The 25,025-nt window shown below is 43.5% G+C and overlaps 1 protein-coding gene across 4 annotated transcripts in view; it reads left to right on the forward strand.

The window, feature by feature from the left end:
- The window catches only part of BAIAP2 (BAI1 associated protein 2), a 248,898-nt gene that overhangs the window by 113,392 nt on the left and 110,481 nt on the right, over nucleotides 1-25,025 (forward strand). For all 4 annotated transcript variants that reach the window (XM_029599205.1, XM_029599208.1, XM_029599207.1 and 1 more), the window contains 5 exons: nucleotides 15,097-15,249; nucleotides 19,417-19,644; nucleotides 19,964-20,165; nucleotides 20,364-20,565; nucleotides 20,938-21,009. In XM_029599205.1, coding sequence (XP_029455065.1) covers nucleotides 15,097-15,249; nucleotides 19,417-19,644; nucleotides 19,964-20,165; nucleotides 20,364-20,565; nucleotides 20,938-21,009 — 857 coding nt within the window. The remainder of the gene's footprint in view (nucleotides 1-15,096; nucleotides 15,250-19,416; nucleotides 19,645-19,963; nucleotides 20,166-20,363; nucleotides 20,566-20,937; nucleotides 21,010-25,025) is intronic.

The raw sequence follows: 25,025 nt of genomic DNA on the forward strand, positions 1-25,025 counted from the left end.
CGGAAAGGCTCTTATTTGTCCCACAAATAAGAGCCTTTTTTGTCCCACAAATAAGAGCCTTTTTTGTCCCACAAATAAGAGCCTTTTTTGTCCCACAAATAAGAGCCTTATTTGTCCCACAAATAAGATGTCTCTTATTTGTGGGACATGGTCAGGAAAATGGTCATCCTGATTAAGGAGTAACACTCTGCCATTCAGCCCTTCTTAACAAGAGCAGAGTTGTGTCCTTACTTTTTAAAATGCTCATTCTTCCAGCGATGCTCTTTCCATCCATTTGTATTGCATGCTACTGCAATAGCAGCTTCCAGCATACAGACACTGTGTGAGACACATCAACCAAAGATGCCACAGCAGACTCAGTCTAAACGTGGGCCAAATTTTTTATGAAACTCATCCCTCAGGCCATGATCCCACCCATAGGGGAGAGGATTCATCTGCTCCTAGAATAGTGGCAGAACATCACCAAGGTTCATTGGGTCCTCAAAATTGTGGAATCTGGTTACCATTTGTGCTTCTCCTTCTGTCCTCCAACATTGCACCAATGTTTAGCCTTCAATCTGTATTTACCTTGCTCACTCCATTTTCATCTCAAGGTGGAATCAGTCTGTGGGCAATAAAATCTGTCCCTCCCAAAGAACTTTGCAAAGGGTTCTACTCCCACGATTTCCTTAACCTCAAGAAGTCTGTTAAGACCCATCTTGGATTTACAAAGACTGAATAAGAGCCTGCCCTTTATTTAAGTGGGGATGTGCATCTAGAACCAGGATGGATGGGTATATGTACACAAACATATCCATCATTTTCATTCATGGTGGATTTCTCACTACCAATACAAGGTTCTTTCCCTTCGGGCTCTTTGCAGTTCTGAGGTCTTCCTGAAATGCCTAACAGTAGTGGTGGTGCACCTTTATTGCCAGGGAATGTCTTACCTTATCTGGACAACTGGGTAGTGACAGGACCTTTCCAAGCAGGGGTGTTGGATTCCCTGCAGAAGATGGTCAGTTTTGCCAAGTTGAATCTTGTGCCTACCCAAAGAATCAAGTTGACAGGAGCATAGCTTCTTTGAGGGAGAAAGCATCCCTCACATTGGATCAAGCATTCTGCTTTCAGATATTGATCCAGAACGTACCACAACGGGATCAGATTTGACCCAAGAAGTCTTGATTGTCCTTGGGTACATGGTAACAGCATTCAACCTTTGTCACACCCTGTGAGGATTGCTGCAGAGTCTCTCTCCTTTGGTAGCTAGATTCAAAGCTCCTGGAGAGAGTTTCTCTTCAGTTTCTAATTCATCAGATACACTAGCAATGGATGTGTCCACCAAGAGGTGGGGGCACACGCATAGGCTCTTTCCAATCCCAGGGGATATGATCCATGACAGAGCATCTGTTTCAGATCAACCTCCTGGAGCTATGGGTCATTAGACCTGCATTGAGAATTTTCTTGCTTGTCTTGGGGAACAAATTCTGATCTAAACCGATAACCAAGTAACGATGTTCTATGTGAACAAACAAGGGGGCTTGGGGTCATGGACTAATATGTGTACCTGAGCTTGAGACCAACATGGAGACAGCAACTGACCCAGAATCCTCTGCTATCTTAGCCTTCCTGGCTATGTGAACTTTAAATGCCTTACTGAGCCTGACCTGGAGGAATTCCAAGGACACCTGGATAGCAGTTGAAGCTTAACATGACCCTTTAGCTAGAATCTCTAAGAATGTGAGAGTGGTTTTTCAATAAGAGCCTTTCTCCAAGCAGCCTACCTTTCTGGAATCTGCAGCATATTAATGGATCATCTCAGCAGTGTCTTTTGCCCCCTCAAGCAGTCTCTAGAGTCTAGGCAAAGGATATCAGACAGGCTGCTCAGCCTCTGGGTTCACTGTCAATCAACTTCACCTCAGAGGACAGTAGGAAAGTCAAAATATTTTCCTCCATTGTTCAAAGCAAGTTCAGATTCACTCTGGGTGCGGATCTGCTGTATGCCTTTCCTCCACTCCCGTTGGTAGTGAGATCGCTTAAGAAGGTACTTGACAAAGTGCACGTTAACATCATTGCTCCAGCACGGGGCAGGCATATCCTGTCCTTCGGACTCATTTGTTATCTGATACTCCTGTCCCTCAACAATGTGGATGTTAAGCACTCAGTAGTCTTATCATAGTCACCCTCCACAAAGATTGAGGATATTTAGATTTTGCCAGAAAACCTACCAGAAACCATACAGTTTTTAAATGGAAGTAGTTTTCATCTTGCTGTCAGGCAGGCTGCGTGTGCTTATTCTCCCTCCCCTTGTTGGCCTCAGTGTATTATTAGTCAGGGTGCATCTTGGGACAATTGCTGCTTACCCCACTCTAATGGATGGTAAACTGATTTCCATACATCCCCTGGTTTTGAAGTTCATGAAAGGCTTGTGGTATGCAAGCCATCAGTGCCATGGGATTTCATTGACATCTTCACACAACTGATGAAGCCAACCTACGAACAGTCGTCTTCATTAAAGTTGCTTACCTAGAAAGTGGTATTGCTAGTCTCCATCACTTTGGCTAGAAGACTCAGTGAACTAGAAGCATTGGTTCATTACTCTTCGTATCTGCAGTTTTTCCACAAGAGTGGTACTCCATGCTCTTCCTAAGCTTTCCTAAACTAGTCTCAGCTTTTCATCTGTTTTGAGCTATTTTCCCACAATCTTTCCAAGACTTCATGCACATAAAAAGAAAGCCATCCATTTGCTGGACTGTAAAATGGCCTTTGCATGTTATCTAGAGAGAATTTGACCACATCAGTCTTTTGTCTGATTCTAATGCTAGGAATAGCCATTGCCAAGTGCACACTGCCTCTGGCTAGCCTCCAGATACCAGACTCTTTCAAAGCTCCTCAAGTAAGAGCCATAGCTCTGTGGCTCACCTTTGAGCTGTTATCATTGAAGACATCTGTAAAGCTGCAACTTGGTCATCAGTTCACACTTTCACATCTCATCGCTGTTTAGACACTCTCCAGAAGCAGCAGAAGCTTTGGGCAGCAGTTTTGTACAGCCTGTTAACCCAATAATCCACTCTCCATGGAAGGTCTAGGTTTCTTTTTCAGGAAGCGCTCCACCATGCAGCCCTCAGTTTGGAACTCAAAGTGTCATGGCTAAATAACCCTGCTTGTTGACTAAAAGCAAGCGTGCTTGCTGTAAACAGTATTCACTATAGACAGCAGGACAAATTAGCCATGCTTGATATCCACCCACTTCCCTGGAGAGTCAACTACTTAGCTAAAGCTAACTCTACAGTGGACAGAAGGACTTACAAGGCAGTGCAAGTGGTTTCTCCCATGCATGCTTGGAATAAAAGCTCTGAGCTCAGAGATGGGTCAGTTCATCATTGTCGGACATTACCACATCATGGCTAATTCATCCTGATGTCTACGACGAACCTACAGTAAGAAAACTTGGTATTTTCACTTTAGTGGGAATCTTAGTAACAGACTACAGTGTAAGCATGAATGACTGAACATTTTTTCCAGTGGTACTGTTATAAAGTGCACTATGAAAGGAGGTGGGGTCTTAAATTGTAACTTCTGCTGCAGCCTTGTAATTGAGCTCCAGGCCTTTTCTTACCTTTCTTTTATTCCTAAACTGAATGTTTGTGCTGACGTAAAGCTGCTCAGATTAGCTTGGGTTTTTTTTTTTTAGTATTTGTGCTTGGAGATGAAGGTGTAGGTTAACCCTCCATTGTGATCTCAGATTACTGGAGAAGATGTACATTTTTTTTTTTTTGGAAGATGACTTTATTTAAATATATACTATGGGGTATGGAGATTTGGATACTATTTTATTTATTTAGGGTTTTTATATACCGGCATTCATGATAGAATCACATCATGCTGGTTTACAATTAACGGGTGTAGATGAAACAAGAACATGGAACAAGTGCAAAGAAACCATGAAGTTACAATAAAACAAGGCTGTTCAAACTGGGAGAAGAGGGAGAAGCTAGAGAGAATTAACAGAACGAGGCGTAATTATTTACAGTATTTACAAAATTCTGAAGTGTCTGACTGCAGTTAATGTTGAATTGAGATTTAGGCAGGGTCTGGAATGGCTTGTTTAAATAACCAAGTCTTAAGCCTTTTTCTGAAAGTTGGGAGGCAGAGCTCCTGTCGCAGATCTGGTGGAATGGAATTCCATATCTGTGGTCCTGCTGTAGAGAAGGCCTGGTCTCTGAATGTTAGATGTTGTGTGGTTTTGGTATGTGGTACAAGAAGTGATCCTCTGTATGCTTTTCTAATGGGTCTGGAAGCGGAATGTCTGAGCGGGATTTGTAGGTTAAAAGGAGCGTGGTGATGGATGGCTTTATAGATCATGGTGATGGACTTATGAATAATTCTGAAATGTTTTGGCCGCCAATGTAAGTTTTTGAGGATGGGAGTGATGTGGTCTCTTCTCGTGTTTGTCAGTATTCTGGCAGCAGCGTTCTGGATCATCTGAAGTGGTTTGGTAGAGGATGAAGGGAGACCTAGTATAATAGAATTGCAATAGTCTATCTTGGAGAAGATTATTGCTTAAAGAACCACTTTTGACTGGTTGGAATGGCCTTATCTTATGCAAACTTTGGAAAAATTTTAATTTGGGAATTCCTTCCTGTCATGGATAAAACTGCTGTATGCTCACCCTCTTGTGCAGCTTTTGGTCAATGGCTCCCTATCAGACCAGTTTGTTGGGCTGTGGCATGAGGCAGGGATGCCCCCTTTCCCCTCTCTTATTTGTATGTGCTCTTGAGCCACTTACCATTAAATTGCGGACGCTACCTTCTTTTTCTGGCCTCCGGGTACGTAAAGCACAGGTGAAATTGAGCCTTTTTGCGGACATCATGCTGTTCTGTATTGGCAATACCATAAAAGACCTCCACTGGTTACCTATAGCCTCCCGCATAAAATACAAAACACTCACCATTCTCCACAATCTATTGTACAATCAAAATCACACTTGGCTCGAGAATGCACCACTTTTCCGATCATCAACCCGCCCCTCCAGATCCAACCTTGCTGGTACTCTCTACACCCCCTCCCTAAAAACTGCTCACCACACCTCAACCAGAGAAAGGGCTTTCTCCATTGCCAGCCCTTCCCTATGGAACACCCTGCCCACGGCCCTCCGTCTAGAACCTAACCTGTCTAAATTTAAAAAAGGGCTCAAAACCTGGCTCTTTACATTAGCATTGTTTGGTCAACATTAGCATGTTGACCAAACTTAGCTTGCACTCTAACCCCTCAGCCCTCTCACCATCCCCTCCTCCTATCTGCCTCGCCTCTTTCTCCCCTTTTCTTCCCCCCAAGCAAAGTCTCCAAAATACTGTTATTAGTTCCCCTCCTCCACCCTTAGCTTATTCTTCCCTGTCCCTCCCTCCCTCCCCCCCTTCTATCCCTTTCACTGATATCAATGGTCTGGTACCTACCAGTCCACCTATACATATATTGTCTATTGTTAATTTATATTTTTTTCAAATATCCACCTGTACATATATTTATTGTTAATTTATATTTCGAATGTTCTATAAAATCTTTCTCTATCCTTCCTACTGCTGTCCTTTCTCCTCCTTCATTGCTGCTCCCCCTTCCCCATCCCTGTTTGTTGTATTTCACTCTCTTGTTAATTTGTTACAATGTAAACCAGCATGATGTTCCGACGAATGTCGGTATATAAAAATCAACAAATATCATTGCCACCATTTCCCACTTTGGGTCTTTTTCTGGATTTCTCATTAACTTTGTGAAATCTGTGGCTTTTCCTTTGAATCCTTCCTTACAACAGCGCTGGTTAGGGCCTTTCCCTCTAGTGTGGGCTGGCTCCTCCTTTATATATTTGGGAATAAATATAGCAAGAACTGTTGGGGAGCTTTGAGTTAAATATTCATTCTACTCTCACAGTATAAAAGCTTTGCTACAGAAATGGAAAGCCCTTCCCCTTTCGGTGTTTGGTAGATGCGCTCTGATAAAGATGGTTATTCTCCCCAAGGTTTTATACCCTCTACAAATGCTGCCCTTGTGGCTTAAGCCCTCCATTGTTTGCGCGTTTTGCTCTATGGTGGGGATCATTTATATGGCGCAATTGCACTGTGCGAGTTAGCCATGACGCTTTCCGCTTGGGGCATGAGCATGGGGGGCTCCTTCTCCCGGATTTACGTTTATACAATGTCGCCTGCTTACTCTGTCTTCTACAAGAGTGCGTCTCCTGTAAACCAAAATTTGATCCAAATAGACTGATAGCTGATTGGACTGTGCCATATGCACTGGTCAACTTGGTTCACTTCAGCTCTGGCAGCCTATGCTCATTGAAAATGTCTGGCTTTTGGCTGGATACTTTACGAAAAGCTTGGGCATAGTGGAGGGGTCTGATGGGCCAGAGTAAAACTCTTGTCCTTTTTACAGTTAGTCGGAAATCTGGATTTGTTTACCTGGGCTGGGTACCTCGCTTTTTCAGGAGCGGGTTGGCAAGGGAGTACACAGTCTGGCCCATATTGTTGATTCGGACTCTTAGTCTTTATTGCTTTGAGGAACTCAGAGGAGCGAGAGATCCCGCGACCATCTTTTTCGTTTTTTCTACGAGCCCGTCATTATTGCCTGATTGTATGTAAAAATGACTCTAGTCTCCCTCATGGAAGCTAAAGATAGTTTCTTTGATACTTCTCCCAAATTTAATAGAATTTCTGTTTGGGGGAGATTAATTCTAGCTGGGCTGCCTGCCCCGTATTTGCATCACCTAGCTGCCAAAAAGAACAGTGATTTGGGCAAGGACATATCACCACATTTATTGTCCTGTGCATACAAGTTAATATATAAGCATTTTTTAGCAGCCTCCATGAGGGAAATACAGTTTAAATTACTTCATAGATCTTATTACTAGAACTAGAGGTGTACAGATGAAGCTATGGGACTCCGATCTTTGCTTAAAATGTAAAATCCTCCCAGGTGACCTCTACCATATGTTCACTGGCTGTTTAAAGTTGCAACCCTTTTGGCGTCAGGTCTACAGTTACCTAGACTGACTGCTGGGCTGTCAGGTTTCATGGTCCAGCGAATCTTTCTATCTGTGTCAATGGGATAAGAAGGACCACGTTCCGCAGGGGGGAGGAGGGGTAGGACATTTCTTGCCGTGGCTATTCTTCTTGCTAAAAATATTATCCTGCTTAATTGGAAATTGGCAGAAGTGCTTTCAGTCTCACATTGGAAAGAACTAATGGTGCAAACTGCCCATTTACAGGGCGTCTGGCAAAAAAACCTGGCATCTCTCAAAGCTTTCCGTGCTCTTAGGGGCATAAAGTGTTAAAGGATTGGACTTAGCCGTCTACACGCCTGTCTTTACCTGCTATCCTTTCCCAGGGGATGTGTGTGTGTGTGTGTGTGTGAATACATATGTGGTGTGCTTGTATTTCTCTTCTCGTAGGGGGATGGCATGTCTGGAGGGGGGATAAATATATAAAACATTTGGATCTCTGTTGCCCTCCTTTTGTTATGGACTTCTTGCTCTTTACGGTTGTGTATTGTTTGCATAGATCCAATAAAGATTATATTTCAAATTTTAAAAAAAACCAGGTCACCGCTATTCAGATCTACATTCAAGTGATATTTTGTAACCTACCGTATTTTTCGGACTATAAGGCGCACATAAAAACCTACGATTTTCTCAGAAATCGGAAGTGCGCCTTATATATGAATTTTTCTCAAGCACAGGCTCTCACTCACCTCTGGGCTTCCTCTTTGCGGGTCGCCGCAGGATGGGCTCTGCGGTGGCCCTGCTACCGGGCCTCCTCTTCTTCTCGGGCCGCTGCGACTTGAGATTCGCGGGGCCCGTAAACGCAAGTGCTGCTCCACTTCTGCACGCGCTGATGCTCCTCCTCCTTCCTGCCCACGCGGCTCCGGCAACGTTTACTTCCGGGAACGCACAGGCAGGAAGGAGGAGGAGCATCAGCGCGTTTAAACGCGATCTTTTTCTTGGCCTTGCCGATCTGCCTGTCGCTGCGCCCGGGGGCAACTATGCAGATACTTGGAAAGCCCAGGGGCGCTTTAATCAGCGGACTTTGCACCAGTTCTCAAAGGGCAAGTATCTGCCTACTTTCTCTTTGGCTATTGCCCACAGAGATTTGCAGCTGCTTTTTCTGAAGATACATTTTCCCCTCCAAAACAGTCCATGTAGTTTTGAAAATGCAACACTTCGCATGCTCTTGTCCTCCCCCCCCCCCCCCCCTCCCCAGCCTAACCCCGTCTCTGAGCCCGCCTGCTTTTCCCAATGTGTAAAGGTACGTGCATTGTTGGTCCTGTGCACGCTCTGACCGGGTACAAAGCAGTCAAATTTCAGTCAAGCTGTTAACCCAGGGAAATGCTTTTGTAAATCACCGCATCCTGTAATAATACTATCTGGTTTTAGTTGGGGGGATAATAAAAAGTACCGTAGTTTTAAAGGGTCGGCGCAACCGATTAAAAAAAAGGCTCTGAGCCGCGCCTTATAATCCGGTGCGCCTTATATATGAACCTGGACGCCTTAGCAGGCGCTCATTGATAATGCGCTTTATAATCCGGTGCGCCTTATAGTCCGAAAAATACGGTACATAAACTGCATCTGTGACTGTTTTGTTGTGTTCCATAAAATAGTTGTAATGTGCTGCAAGCCAGTTATTTCCTGTTGGTTAATGTCCCTCTGACCAAAGGGCTGCACTTGTTCCCATGCCCTCTTAATCAAAACCACTTTCCTCAAATCATTTCTCAAATCTCAGCTTCTCCCATCTTGACAAACCTCCCCTTTTAACATATAATTTATCTTCATCAAATCTGGAAGACCGAAAATCCTAAATTTCTTCAAGAGCTTCAAGCATGACTGGGTTAACTTTTCAAATCAGTTATTCTTTCCTTGGGCTTTTTCCTTCAGTGTTATATATAGTTTTCATAGATTTTTGTATAATTGATGTTCTATAACCTATTCCCTGAAGAGGATCATTTTGGGACTGCATTTGGAAATGGGCGCTCTGAAAAGATTGAGGACATTTAATTGCATCAATGTGTGGAAGAGGGAGAATTCAAGAGTAATCAAAAAATAGAATATGAAGGATTTTATTCTTGGATGCAGTGACCTCCATTTTTGTATCTCTGGGTGAGGGTTACTGCAGGTTTTCCATTCCTTTAAATGGAATTGATGTTAGCCATAACAATCAACATAGCTACTGGTATGCAAGTCTAAAAATGAGTGGTTACCTTATGCTGTTTTTAGTGAAATAGATTTTTTTTTTTTTTAGCTACCCATTGACTCTTCAGCACTTGAACTTTACTTTAGACTGTTCTCGATTAGCTGGAGATGATTTGCTTTTAAGAGCAGTCATTTTCTTAAAGTATAGACAGTTATTGATGCTTTATATTCACTTGTCCTGCTAAGTCTCTAAATTATTTAGCTACTTTTGTCATACACTTTGTCATTAGATATATAGCAAGGTGGCCTTCATTTGAGAGAAATAGAGGCAATGTGGGGGAGCAAACAGATTCTGTAACTACAAATTACCGATAGGCCATATTTGAGACCATGCACTTGGCCTTAATGACTGTGCTCAAAGGCCTAGAAACAGTTTGCCAACTGCTGGCTTCTCCCAAGAAGCAGCCAAACAGTTAAACTCTAGAAGAGAGGCAGTGTTGCTGTTCGGTGAATCATCTGTGTGGGCAACACCTCTTAATCTGTTGAATGTGGGGGAGAGCTTCTACATTCTTCAGCTGAGCAGAAATGACTTTTTATCTTGCTACCTGAGACTGATCCTATGTCCCTCCTCTCCCATTCAGAAATCAATAGAAGCTCTTAAATTTCACTTATGCAGATTTCGGCATTGTGCTCTGAGCAGATGAGTCACTAAATCATTTTAACTCTGTGATTTCGACTGTATTTTGCAGGATTGGTAAGATCTGTATAGTATTTGGAGTTACGTAATCAATATGCTGGGGCAGAAATTTTTTTAATTTTTATTTTTTGTGCTCTATTACCCTCTCTGCAGTACAATATTGTCCTGCCTTGTGGAGCTGCATACCGGTGTAATGGAACAGCAGTCTGTAGTAGTTTATTAGAGCGTGTAACAACATTCAGTCTGAAACTCAGGAATTTTCCAGTGGGATGGAGTGATTCTTTATATCCCTGAGGAAGGAAGTTCTTGCCGAAACGTTGCAATGTCAGGTGGAAGAAAGATCTCATAAATGGGCCGATACAGTAAAAGTTGCGGGAGAGAAGGCGAGCGCCCAGGCACTCTCCTGTGCGCGTGATTTAATATCTGCCCGCATGCAAATGAGGGCCCACGGTAAAAAGAGGCGCTAGGGACACTAGTGCGTCCCTAGCGCCTCTTTTTTGACAGGAGCGGTGGCTGTCAGCGAGTTTGACAGCTGACGCTCAATTTTGCCAGCGTCTGTTCTCAAACACGCTGACAGCCACGGGTTCGGAAACCGGACGCCGGCAAAATTGAGCGTCCGGTTTTCATCCTGCGAGCTGCGGGCCAATTTAAAACTTTTTTTTTTTTAATTTTTAATTATTTTTAACTTTTTGAACCTCTGACTTAATATCGCCATGATATTAAGTCGGAGGGTGCACAGAAAAGCAGTTTTTACTGCTTTTCTGTGCACTTTCCTGGTGCTGGCAGAAATTAACGCCTACCTTTGGGTAGGCACTAATTTCTGAAAGTAAAATGTGCGGCTTGGCTGCACATTTTACTTAATCGGGCGGGAATAACTAATAGGGCCATCAACATGCATTTGCATGATGCGGGCGCTATTAGTTTCGGGGGGGTTGGACGCGCGTTTTTGACGTGCTATTACCCCTTACTGAATTAAGGGGTAAAGCTAGCGCATCAAATGCGGGTTAAGTGCGCTCCGCTGGAGTGCACTGTACTGTATTGGCCTGAAAGAAAGTAGTCTGGTATTTTATAAACTCATACTTCAGTAACGTCACCTGTCTCTTCTGAATCGCTATGTACCTAAGATAAGGGCAGCACTTGTTTGCTTATATATATAAAACAAATATATATATATTTTTGATTTTTTTTTAATACAAAAGAAACATTGCTTAAAAAAGATGTATGGACTCATACTCTAGGTTTCTACAGACTCGCTGTATGTTTAATGACTGATTACAAACCTGAACATGCCGAAGGAACTTTCGAAACATAAACTAACAGTGTCTGCCCTGTGCTGTATGAAGGTCATATATGCAAATTTATAACTTGACAAGCATGCGAGTCAATGCCATATTTCTTGTTTTTCGTGTAAAGTGAGATTGTGAGTATTATACGATATTGTCCAGCAATGTTCCCATTCTAATTCAGCTTTAGTAACATGCCAGCCTTGACTTCGATACATGGTGGTTCTCTTTTCTGTTTCTGAGACAGAATGCTGGGCTCAGTGGATCTTGGTCTGACCAGCATGGCACATCTTATGTTAAAATGTTTCTGCTATTTTTTTCCCCCACATTGAAATTAACAACGTCTTCCTTATTTGAAACTTGTTCCTGGGTGGATACTGATGAACTGGCTACTGCAGATTAGTTTTGTTTTTCTTTTACAACTGAATTTCAACATCAAGGTCCTAGCCCCTGAAAGAATGCAGCCATTTTCATAGGTGCACAAACCAGTAAAAAGGAACCACTTGAATTCCCTTAGCATAAGGTATCCTTAATATAGATCTCTCCTTCTCACTGTGTACAATGGAACATACTGAGTTTGGTCCAACCTCTGACCCTAGAAACTTTATCTCCCTGAGATTGGCCGAGGTAAACAGTGCTTGTACTCTTGTTAGGTGGTTTTAACTGTTACTGCCTCATTTGAGATTTCAGTTTTATGATAGAACTACTGATACAAAGGACCATAAGGCATGCTGACCTTAGAGTAGGTTTTTTTCTCCTGTTTTAGCTCACATTTTTCCACAGTAAGTTAACTTGGTATTTAAAGGGTTTTGCTGCCTAAAAAAATGTGTACTAAAACAGGAGTGAAAACCAGAACTAAAATTAGCACAAGTGCATTCAAATCCCATGTAAAAGAAGGTATTGACTGTTCCTCAGCACTGTGGGGAAGTGTGTTTAAAGGGCAAACAGCTTAAAGCCATTTTCTTAATGCTGGAAATTTAACTCCTGGGTCAGAGTAGGAGTAAAACTTAATTCACATTTCTGGTGGCCGGGTTATACTATTACTGTGCCCAATGTGCTAATGTCTAGTTGCTTCTAGCATATTGGGCACATCAATAAAATAACTTTGGCCACCAGAAATGTGAGTTTATGCCACCTTAGATCCAAGAGCTTAATTTCCAGCATAAGCTCTTGGAGAGGGCACCTACAACCAAACAGTACACTGGCATGGTGCATCTTGACTTTGCCTACTATTCATCTGTAGCTGCCTGCCCCAAGAGCTTACACTTAGATTTTACTTGCCATGTTTGGGCAAAATGACATTGCATGCAAAATTGGTACTGTGTATTCCATCTTTTGGGCATATACTCGCATCCTCTATTTTGTCAAGGAATGGCAAGTAAAATCAAAATGTAAGCTCAGGCATCTACAGCTAGCTGAACAAAGCCTAAGCTGTCTGGGGTGGGCACCAGTGGCTGAAGTGTGCATTTTGGTGCTGTGCACGTACTATTCATCTGTTCAGGAAAAGCAGAAACACCTGTGACTGGTGCCCGTCAAGAGAATTTATACTGGAATTAAAACTCCTGGATCTGAGCTAGAAAAAAATTACATTACGGGTGGCCAGTGTTTTTCATCACTATGCCCAGTGTGCTATTCCACCTGAAATGCAGGAAGGGATTAAATTTCCAGTGTAAATTCTCTGGGGTAGCCATGCATGCAAGATTGTAGCCAGGTCAGGATGCACAGTACCAGTCTCGCAGGTAAAGGCCATTTTTGCTCACACTCTTTAATTCTTGTTTAAAAGTAGCACTTTTCTGCATTAGTGTGGATTTTAAGGTTAAATCACTCTTTAGCGTGTTTTTCCATTTAGCATGTATATATATATATTTTTTATATATATATACTCCGCTCAATTTGCATCTCATTAGCTTATTGCGTCCTGTAAGGATACATGTTTTTTACCACACTCATTAAGTAAAAACATGCCAAAAATTTAACTCCTGTTTTAGCATGAGTTTTATTACATCAGCCCCAAAGAATAGTACCAGTAATCTGCCAGTTCTGTTAATCTTTTCTAACTGCTAAGCTTTACTCTGTTCACTTTTTCTCTTCCAGTTTTGAGTCTTGCTCAGTTTTCCTATCCCTTGTAACTCTTCAGATGGTTTTGAATCTGCAATTTTTTTTGTATTTCTTGCTTCCCCTGATGGATAATGCTGGAGACTTTTCTAGCATTTTGGGTCTTTTGAGCCAGTAGCCAATATCTTTCTAGGGAAATGATGAAATTGGCTTATTGTGATCAAGGAGCTTGGAGGGGAAGTGAAAGGGTTATTTACCCTTTCAAATGGTACTAGGACTAGGGGGCACACCATGTAGCGCATTTAAAAAAAAAATTGGAGAGGCTTTTTTTTTTTTCTACTCAAACTGTGGAATTGTATTGTCAGAAAATGAAAGCAGTTAGTGCAACTGGATTTAAAAAGGATTTAGATAAGTACCTGGAGCAAAAATCCATAAACCACTATTAACTATGCAGACTTGGGAAGAGCCACAGTTTTTCCCTGCATATGAGCAAGAAGGATTGGATTTATTCTTTGGTATCCTGCCAGGTGCTTGTTTAGCCACTGTCTTGAGACAGGATGCAGGGCTTGATGGACTTTTGGTCTGACCCAGTATGGCATTTCTTATATAACTCATCTCCAACAGGAGCTGAGGAGGCTGCTCGTTGCTAAGGCGGCACTGATCCTCAGATGCAGCTCTAACAAAAGACCTTCAGTACTGTGCTACGTGCTATAAGTGTGAATCAGGATTTGGTCAGTAGTGAGCCTCTGCAACATGTTCCTGGTGTTCAGTTCCTGCTGATCATCATATCTCTTCATATGAATGCTGCCTGACCAGCACTTGCTCTGTGCTGCTTCACTCATTTGTAGTCAATCTGTTGTATTATGGCAATTCTGTTGCACCATTACTGAGACAGTACATTTGCTCTGATTTTTCTTGGGCACCAGAGAGCATCTTAAACCAAGATGATGAAATCTTTAAGGGTCACGCACCAGTGGACACACTAATTGCAGACAGTGGGTGAAGTTGGCTCTTGACATATGTTTGGGGAGGGAGGTGGGTGAGTTTATTGGGAGAAATAAGTTGCTTATTCCAAAGCATTCTTTTACAGTGTGTTCTAATAGCCTGGATCAGTTTGTACACCATATGTGATTTTGCAATATCACCCTGTGACTTGGTTCGTTCTATCTTGGGAAGGAGGAGAAGTGACTAAAGAATCTTTGTCCATCAACCCATGTACCTGTGCTATGGTGTAGAACCACAGTTGGTGACAAAGTTGTTGACAGTGTGCACCTCCCAGCTGGCAAGAAGAACGTTTGCCTGCCCCCAAGCTATTGTCTTAATCCACTCATTTGAAACTTCCTTCTTAGGCCAAATAGTTTTCTTGGGTCAGCTGTATCTTGTATTCGTTGTCAGTTGAGAGGGCAATGTTTAGCATGTCTCTGTATTTACATAAAAATATAAGAAATACCTATTCTGGATGTATCTGAATGTGTATGTTGGGTTTGTATGTGTGAGTGGTTAATTGGGGTGGGGGGAATGAAAAATTGAGTCTACTTATGTCTTTCTGTATCACTGAGCACATTTTGTTGTATCTTTGATTTTGACATGTTGCTCTGTTTTCTTTTGTATCACATTGGTTTGTTTCATCTTGCTATGACTCACAATAAACATGTACATCGAGAGAGAGAGAACAATACCATACTGGGTCAAATCAAAGGTCCATAAAGCCTAGCATCTCGTCTTCAGTGATTACCAATCCAGGTCACAATATCTGGCAGGATCTCAAAGAATAGATCTAATCCTTCTTGCTTATAACCAGGGATGAGCAGTGGCTTTCAGGTTGGCTCATTAATACGTTGATAAACTGAAATTTTGAAGTTCTTTACTTTGCAACCTTATGCTTTGTATTCTTTTATCTCCAGTATATAGAGGCAATCAGTAATAAACAGAGTGAACTGGAAAACTTTGTATCAGATGGCTACAAAATGGCATTGACAGAGGAGAGGAGGAGGTACTGCTTTCTAGTGGAGAAACAGTGTGCCGTGGCCAAGAACTCCATCACCTATCACACCAAGGTGAGGAGTCGTTTGTATGCATATCATGCTCCCTTTCCTCTGCTATGAGATTTGTGGTGGGTGTCACGCGTCATCTGTGCTATAGAATATACTTTACAAAAGTAGTGCTCTGGTGGGAGAACATGATCTGTTGTGGGTAGGTTATTATGATGTGAAATACAAAGAAGCAAGGTGGGGGGTGGTATTTCCTCCCAACTGGTGGTGTCTCACTGATAACTGTGAAATTGTGTGTATGTGTGTACATGGAGTAACGCATCTTTCTCTCCAAAAGAAAGCCTTCTCTGCCACTTATTTCTTTGCCCACAAAGGCACCCGGCACAGCTTCTGGATGTATTTTTTAAATTTATTTTAAAACTTTTTTATACAGCTTATTCAATATGGTTAGACCTAAGTGGTTTACAAATCAGTCATGCATAATAAATAAAAGCATTAAGTAACAGAATAAGCTTAAAAAATTTGCAAATTTGTTTAGAAGAATGAGTCAGTTAAAAAAAAAAAAAAAAAAAAGGGGGCAGGGAGTAGAAAAGTTATTTGTAAGCCATCATGAATAGATAAGTTAGTTTCTTCTTAAATTCCTTGGAAGTGGATGATAATCTGAGATTATCGGGAAGAGTTCCTCAAGGAAGGGCCAGCAATCGAGAAAGCTTGATATCTCATGAGATCTAATCTGGCCAGGTGTGTACAGTAGGAGCCTCAAGTAAACATTTATTGGAAGAGCATAACTGTCTTGAAGGTTGAGGAGAGTACATTGTGAAACAGTTGCCGAATTGTAAATTATGATTAAGTCACAGAGAATTTTGTCATGGATACAGAAAGAAATGGGGAGCCAATGGAGAGAGAAAAGAACAGAGGAAATATCTAATATTTTTAGTCTAGTGAGAATCCATGCTGCTGCGTTTTGGGCTAATTGCAAAAGGCTAAGAGAGGAGTCAGGCCTAGGAGTAGACTATTGCAGTAGTCAAAGCCAGAGAAAATCAAAGATTGAAGGACTAACTGTAAATCATTGTGAAATAAGATTAGGTTTTTTTTAACTGTGGATTTTGTAAAAAAAAAATTTTCTTTTTTTTTATTTACAACAGAAGCAATAATTCTGAATTTAGTATACCAAGGTAACGGACCTTAGAGGAAATTGAAGTAGGACAGTTGTCAATCAAAAGATGGCTTGGTGGACGGCAGGAAGCTAGTGAAATTGTGGAAAGATGTAAAATTTTAGTCTTGGTAGTATTTAATTTCAATCTGTTATGAGAGAGCCAGGTTTTAAAGAAGTGAATGCAGAGAAAAACAAAAGCTAGAGTGAAAGACCAAGAAAGGTTATAAGGAATGAAAAACAGAGTATCATCTGCATAGATTTTAAAATTGACTGACCATCTAACCGACACAAGTAGTAGATAAATGTTGGAGAACAGCAGATAAAACAGAACCTTGAGGGACACCAGATGTCATAGTATACCAATCAGAGTGAGAATGACCAACTTGTTGACAGTTGGATAAAAAGGAAGTAAACCCATTAAAAACTGTGCCCGAGATGCCAGTTGATTGAAGGCCATTGATAAGAATTTGATGGTCTGTAGTGTCAAAGGCTGCAGAGATGTTGAGTAAAACCAAAATGGTAATCAGTGTTCATGACAAATCCTCTAATGATGCCAAAAGTGGATAAAAGGAGGATTTTGGTACTATGACCTTTTCGGAATCCATGTCAGTTGGGGTGGAGAATAGTTGTCTGTAATATAATCTGATAGCTCATGGAGGGCTACTAATTCAATGATTTTTGCAAGAGAGGTTGGGAAGGCAATAGGAAGATAATTATTTGTCATATGTCAGAATTATTTTTCTTAGGAATTGGCAAGATAAACTTTTTAGTGCATCAGGAAAAGATCCAGATTTGAGTGAAAGATTAACCAAGAAAGCTGTGTGTGTAGAGGAATAATCACGAGAGGCTTGCAGTAGATAGCCTGGACACAGATTGAAGGGGCTATGAGAAATGTTCAATTTACATAGAATTTTTGTAATGGGAGAAGGATCTATATTGACAAACATGGACCAGGAGCAGGAGGCATGCAGCAGATTTGGGTTTGGAATGGGTAAGTGAGAAAATTCATTAGAAATGTTAACTTTTGTCTGGAAGTGTTGAGCATTCTTGGTGCAAAAGTTATTGTCTAGTCACAAACTGTAGTTTTAGTTTTGGTGATAGATTTAACAATATTGAACAAGACAGAACAATTCCTATTAGCAGCTTGGATTTTACTAGCAAAAAATGATTTTTTGGAAAGGGAAATTTGTATTTTGTAAGAGCGTAGACAGGCATAGAAGGCATTTTTATTATCCAATATCGGACTTTTATACCAGCATTGTTCTAGCTGGCGTACCTTGGATTTTAATGTTTTTAAAGCAGGGGAAAACCAGGGTGCAGAAGGTTTATGGTGGACTGGAGCACATTTGAGTAGCACAAGTGTCGAGAGTTTTGGAAACAGCAGAATTCCATAATGTCAATATCATCTTGAATTGGTAGCGGTAAGATGGAGAGAAGTGTATTAAAAAATAATTCAGGGCTCATGCTTTTTCGATACTGTATGGGCCTTGAATTTTGGGAGGGCTTAGGTTGAGGAGTGTGAATAGTTCCAGTGAAAAATAGGACACAGTGGTCAGACCAAGATACAGGGTTTAGGGATAGATTAATGGAATTGCTAGAAAATAAGAGGGGATTGTAGAAAAGTAAGTGTAATGTATGGCCATGCTTGTGGGTCAGTTTCTCTAAGTTGTTCCCAACCTAAGCTGGCCATTGTATCAAGAAAGTAAGAAACAGTGGGAAGAAGAGGTTGTATATCAACTTGGAGATTGAAGTCTCCAGTTATTAATGTACGGTAGAGGTCTACTGGTAAAGAGGATAGAGTTTCTAATGAGGGGAGAGATCCGAGCTTAATAGCTTGGGAGGGCAATAAATGACACAAGTTGGCCACTACAGAGGAAATCAGAAGAGTTTCATAAGGACCTGTAAGAGGAAGCTCAACTTTACGTGGATGGAGGGAGGATCTAATAATGGCTAACAGACCTCCTCCTTGGCGGATTGGACATGGCTCTGAGAAGGCAGAGTAGTCTGGGGGGCACAGATCATCATTTAATAGTAATTGAATTGCCAAGTTTCACTGATTAGTACAGCATCAGGTTTATGTGAAGAAATTAGATTATATATAATGGACTTTTTTCCGGATAGATTGTGCATTAAAGGAGAGTAAAGTAATGGTTGTAATAAGGATAGAAATAGGTTTAATTGATGGCATGATCAGCTTCAAGTAACGACTGGTTACCAGGTGCAAACCTACGAGTGTGAGGTCCTAGTTGACCGTACAGACCTTGGCCCACAATAGAACAACTAATTTTCATGAAAGAATTAGATTTACAGATGTAGTATTCCCCAGTTCTGCTTTTGACAGACATGTAATCCCAGCATTCTCAGCTCAACTCTATCAAGAAATTAAAAAAAAAAAAAAAGTGTTAAAATGAAAACTCCCATGTGCTTACCTTGTATTGCCTGCATCCTCCACCAGCTGTTGTGTTCTTTGAGAGGGGTTTACAGAAGGCTGAAAATGCCTCAGCTCTCTGCTACCCTCTGCTGGAGTATCTGCATGTTAGCAAACATCTGACATGGAAGTTTTTCAGTTGTTGCTTGTGCATCAGGGGACCATCTGCAGTCTTTATAAAAGCCCACAAAATAGAATGTTTATAGAGAATAAAACAGATGTTATGCTACTGTATCACTGGGTAAGTCTACATACAGTCTCTCTCATATTGAGCCTTCACATGGACTGGTTCTGCTGCTGTATTAGATTACAGTCTGGGCTAGAAGAGCAGCAGGTTAATCATAGCTGATGATGGAACAAGTATAGAGGTTCATCGGTAGTTCTCATTTACGTTCCTCACTTTATTTTGACTTCTTTGGAAGCAAATACTTATTTGCTTAAGGAAAACATGGCCTTAATGAGCTTCTTGTAAATGGAGCATAAGATGCAAGTAGTTACCATGCATTGAGTTCAGTCGCTGGATGAGAGGCATGTGCTGCCATGCTGTAAGTTGCCAATTGATGAATGCTTATGGTCTTCCACCATTTTTTGTAATGGTGGTTCTTCAGTCCTTTATTTTGTATTTATTCTTTTGTTTTTGCACTGTTAGGGGAAAGACATCTTGACACAGAAGATCCCATCCTGGCAGCAGTCCTGTGCGGACCCCAACAAGATCCCAGAGCGAGCCATGCAGCTCATGCAACAGATGGCCACTGGCAACAACAGCAATGTCCTCTCTGGCCCCATGACCTCATCCAAATCTAGCCTATCCATCTCTGAGCCCATTCCTGGTGCCAAACCACTGCCAGTGCCCCCAGAGCTAGCACCTTTTGTAGGGGTAAGTAATGACCATCTCTGCACCTCTGACACTAAGTCCCCAGACTTAGACTATCAGATATTTTAAAAGGGTTTAAAAAACTGCAGCAGCTTTCTTCTAAGAAGCTAGTGTTTGTGTAAAAGGTGTGTACCACTATTCATGTAAACTGTTGTAAAGTGTGTTATACGGATGGATAAAGATGAGGCAAATGCAATAGGTCATAGGAAGGTGATGGTGTTTCCTGATCTACATGTCTCTTAACCTGCTAATGCTAACTTTTAGATGACTGTCTTGCACACAGTATCTGTGTAAATCTTTCACTGCTGTTTCCCTTCTGCAGCGAATGTCTGGACAGGAAGGTGCCCCAGTAGTGAATGGTGTTGCAGGTCCTGGTGGTAACGACTATCAACACTGGCCTGAAACAAAGGCAGCACAGCCCAAATCCTCTTCTCCTGCAGTATCACAGAAGCAGCTGAGTGACTGCTACTCCAATACACTTCCTGTGCGCAAAAGTGTGACTCCTAAAAATGCTTATGCAGCTGGTAAGGATGCCTAGTGGAAACATCATTTGATCTTATTACAGTTCCTGTCCTGTAGATAACTTTTGCAGTAGAGAAATAGATACATTTTTTTGGATAATACCTTGTGAGTAAGTGGACTCCAATGATGCTTTACATTTTCACCTCAATATGAGTGAAATCACGTGATAGAAATCTGGTGATCCTTTTTTGTTTGACTAGTTGAAAACAAGACCCTGCCACGCTCCAGTTCCATGGCTGCTGGGCTGGAAAGGAATGGGCGAATGAGGGTACGAGCCATCTTTTCTCACGCTGCTGGGGATAATACCACACTGTTGAGCTTCACAGAGGGAGATCTCATCACCTTGCTTGTCCCTGAAGCCAGAGATGGTTGGCACTATGGCGAGAGTGAGAAAACCAAGATGTAAGCAGGACTTCGTTCCCATTAGAATTAGAGAAAATAATTTCAAATGTTAAGTACTGTTAGTGTGGGGATCCTAATTTTTAATATTTGCCATCCTTCTTATGTTATACTGATGTATTTGGTTATGTTAAATTTGTGCCTGATGGGGCTTATAAATGTAAACTAGTTTGGGTCTCCTTTTCTGGGAAGGGAGTCAGTGTACAAGCCTAAATAGGAAAACAGAAGAATCATGTAAGGGACACTATGGTTAAACTTAAATGAAAAGAGCAGTAAATTATAGCAGACACTGTTACTCTGCAGCATGTTACAAGACTCCTTTATAATGACATAAAACAAAGTACAGTCATGTCTTATTTGTGGTTGCTTTTTTAGGAGGGGATGGTTTCCTTTTTCTTACACCAGAGTTCTGGATGGCAATGAAACCCATGAAAGGCTACATATGAGGTGAGGTGGTGACCTAGTAGCACCTATTCCGTAGAAGAGATGCAAAAATACATAACTTAAAGGCAGATTGGCCATGCGGTCCATCTAGTTGCCTTATCCACATCTCCTGCTTAGCTTTTATAGTCCTTTCCTGTCCCTCAGAGTTCCTCTGTACTTATCCCATGCTTTCTTGAAGTCACATGCTGTCCTGGTCTCCACCACTTCCACTGTTCAAGTGTCTGCCTCCCTCTTCATAAAGACATTTCCTTAGATTACTCCTAAGTCTTCCCCCTTTCACCCTTATCACATGACCCCTCATTCTAGAGCTTCCTTTCCATTGATACCTCTGAGGTATTTAAATGCCTATGTCATTCCTGAACATACCCAGATCAGTCCAGAGAAGTGGGTTGTGTATCCCTACCAGCAGGTGGAGTCAGAGAGCAAAACTTTGGGCACTGCCATATATACAAGAGTGCCACCTGCAGTCCCTCAGTATTTTTCTGACTCCAGCAGCTGGAGGAGGTGCACCTGCAGTCTTAGTTACTTTTTTTCAGTGTAGTTAGTTAGATTTTTTTACTTTCTGGATTTTTTCGTCAGGTTTGCTTCCTGAGATGTTAGGCACTTTCGTGGGCCATCCCTCAGTCGAAGCCGGACGTCTGGGGGTTGGTTACCCCTGCCTGGGTTTCGTCCGTTACCACTCAGGGTGTGAAGGCCAGTGGCGCCTGGTTACTCACCCCCGAGGCTGCTCCCCGAAGCTGCTCCTTCGACCCTATTTGCTCAGGAGGACTCAGTAAAGTTTGTTTTAAAAATAAATAAATTAATAAATGAAAGATTCTCTGTGCTAGCGTCTTCATTCTGCAGGCGCTCCAAGGTGTTTGGCAGCCTTTCTTCATGATTCCCCTCTGCTCCCGGGGCTCCGGGTTGCTCAGAAGGGAGGAGGTAAGTGTTTCTTGGCTGGCCAGGTTTTTGGCGCGGCTCAGCACGATCTGCAGCACGGCATTTTTTGAGCAGGCCTGTCGCCATCTTTTTCTCCCGCCTCTGACTCTGCGTGTCTTTTTTTGTATCAGCTCCGGTGGGGGACGGTATTGCGGCCTCTCCTCCTTCTTGGCATCGGACCGCCGACAGTGCATCCTTTTTCTGCATCGGCGCTTCCCCCCTCAGTTCCTGGACCGTGTGGCTGCGCGGTCATTCTTGGGGCCCTGCTCTAAGTCCGCGGTCTGTCGGGCGTGTGGGGCGCGAGTGCAGGCTTTGGATATGATCTCCCTCTGTTTATCCTGCTCCTCCGGGATGGAGGGTTTGTCTGGGCCTGTGTCCTCCCCCCAGGAGGGGGGGGGGCTTCACGCTGAAGCTCGAAGGAGGAGGATTCCCCTCCAGTCTTAGCCCTTGTGGGGGAGGATTTTGCTGGTGGATCGGGTGAACCGGCGCCTCAGGATCTCACGACAGGGGACGGAGTCCCGGATGGGTTTTCACCTGAGTTTGTTTTATTAATGCACCAGGCTTTCCTGGCCAGGAAGCAGGCGTGGTTTAAGAGGCTTAGTCAGTCTGGGGGTCTGTCCGAACTGCCTCTAAAGAGGGGTCGACTCGAGGAGCAGCAGACCCGCGGAGGGAGTGATGGTCCCCAGAGGCTGCAGAACCCGCCTCCACCTTCCGGATCCGCGATTGACCCTTGGATGGCTCCGGATTCGGTTCCTGATCTTGGGGACCCTGATCAGGATGATGCTGATGGAGACGATTTGCCGCCCGCAGAAGGAGATGATCCCACCGTCGTCTGCCTTTTTAAGTGGGAGGAACCACGCCCCCTTATTCCCTAGGTGTTAGAAGTCCTGGGGCTTAAGATTTCGCAAGAAGAATCTGATGTGAAGGGGTTAATCCGGTTCTCGACGGAATCCGTGGGTCCACTTCGTCCTTCCCACTGCCTAAAAAGGTTCGCAAGCTGGTGACCCGCGAGTGGGACTCGCCGGACGCAGGACTCAAGGTGGGCAGAGCTATGGCCAAACTATATTCTCTTTTGATGGATGTTTTGGATCTTCTAAAGATTCCGAAGGTGGATGTGGCTGTATCCTCTGTGACAAAGAAGACCACTATCCCGGTGGCGGGTGCTGCCACTTTGAAGGATATGCAGGACCGCAAACTGGAGATCAGTTGAAGCGAGTCTTTGAAGTGGCCGCGTTGTCTTCATGCTACGATCTGTGCCAGCCTTATGCAGAGGGCGTGTCTGTGCTGGGTTCAAGACTCTAATGCCAGTTTAGGAGCCGGCAGTAGTGCCGCCCTGGAAGGGCGCCCGCTTGGAGGCGGGTATCGCATATGTGGCGGATGCGCTTTACGACCTGGTGTGAACCTCAGTGCGCAGCATGGTTTCCGTGGTGGCTGCGCGCCGACTGCTTTGGCTGTGCAATTGGTCAGCAGATTTGTCCTTGAAATCTCAGCTGTGTAACCTCCTGTTCAAGGGTAAACTCCTGTTCGGAGAGAACTTGCTCAGTTGGTGAAACTGCTCTGAGAATCTAAGGGAAATAAGTTGCCGGAAGATAAAAGGTCCACCAGAAAGGATTTTCCTTCTCGGACGCTCTTTCGGGATTCACGCCGATTTTGAACCGGCAGATATTCCTCGCCTTCCTCGTCTAAGCAGACTCCAAGACGTCAGCAGTCCTTTCGAGATGGTCATCGCCCCGGCCGGGACTCTGGGCACCTCGGGGCAGGAGGCAGTAAGACCTCTCAATGAAGCCACGAGTCCCCATTCCACAGTCGAAGCTGTCGGGGGCAGATTATCAAGCTCTTACATGGAATGAGCAAGGATCACCTCAGACCGCTGGGTCTTGGAGGTGATCAGAGACGGCTACGCTCGAGAGTTTTCACGTCCCATGCGGGAGGTGTTTGTGGAGTCCCACATGGCCTCGCGCAACAAGCAGGAGGCGGTACGGGAGACCCTGCGATGTCTGATCGAGCTCCAGGCCATTGCCCCAGTACCGGTGGCAGAAGAGGGTCAGGGACGTTACTCTGTTTACTTTGTGGTCCCCAAAAAGGAGGGCATGTTTTTGTCTGATCCTCGATCTCCAGAAGGTGAACCGTTGTCTTCGAATCCCTCATTTTCACATGGAGACCCTGCGAGAACAGTATTGGCGGCTGTCCGAACAAGGGAGTTCCTAGCATCCTTGGATCTTATGGAAGCATATCTATATATTCCGATACGGCTGAGTCACCAGAGGTTTCTGCGCTTCAAGATTTTGGGTAACACTTTCAGTTTTGAGCCCTTCCATTTGGTCTGGTGACGGCTCCTCGAACTTTCACTAAAGTCATGGTGGTAGCAGCCTTCCTTCGCAAGGAGGGGATCCTGGTCCATCCATACCTGGATGACTGGCTGATTCGTGCCAAGTCACGGGAGGACTGCGAAAGATCGGTTTGCATGGTGATGTTGACCTTAAGATCTCTCGGGTGGGTCATCAATGTGCAGAGTCACCTGGAACCCACCCAGGAGCTGATTTATTTGGGAGCCCGGTTCAATACCTTGTGAGGCAGAGTCTTTCTGGCGTCGGACCGGGTAGCCAAGTTGCAGAGCCAGATCCCGGCTCTTCTACTAAGGAAATCGCCCACTGTATGGCATCATATGCAAGTGCCGGGATCCATGGCTTCCACCTTGGACTTGGTTCTGTGGGCGTTCACTCACGACCGTTACAGTGTGCGCTTTTGTCACGATGGAGTCCGGTGTCAGAGCAGTTCCACCTGCCATTGCTCCTGCTTTGAGTCCAGAGCCAGTCTGTCGTGGTGGCTTTCGCACGACAATCTGGAAAGGGGGGTGGACTTGAACCTGCCGAATTGGCTGATAGTCTCCACTGATGCCAGCCTTTCCGGTTGGAGAGCAGTGTGTGATGACAGATCCGCCCAAGGTCTTTGGTCACCGGAGGGCTCATGGTCAGTCAATCGCCTTGAGACAAGAGCTGTCTGCCTTGCAAGCATTCCTACCCTGGATTCAGGGACAAATGGTTCGAGTGTTCTCAGACAATGCGACGACGGTGGCTTACATCAACCAACAGGGTGGGATG

The sequence above is a fragment of the Rhinatrema bivittatum genome, chromosome 4, assembly GCF_901001135.1.
Source record: "Rhinatrema bivittatum chromosome 4, aRhiBiv1.1, whole genome shotgun sequence".
Taxonomy (NCBI): Eukaryota; Metazoa; Chordata; class Amphibia; order Gymnophiona; family Rhinatrematidae; genus Rhinatrema; species Rhinatrema bivittatum.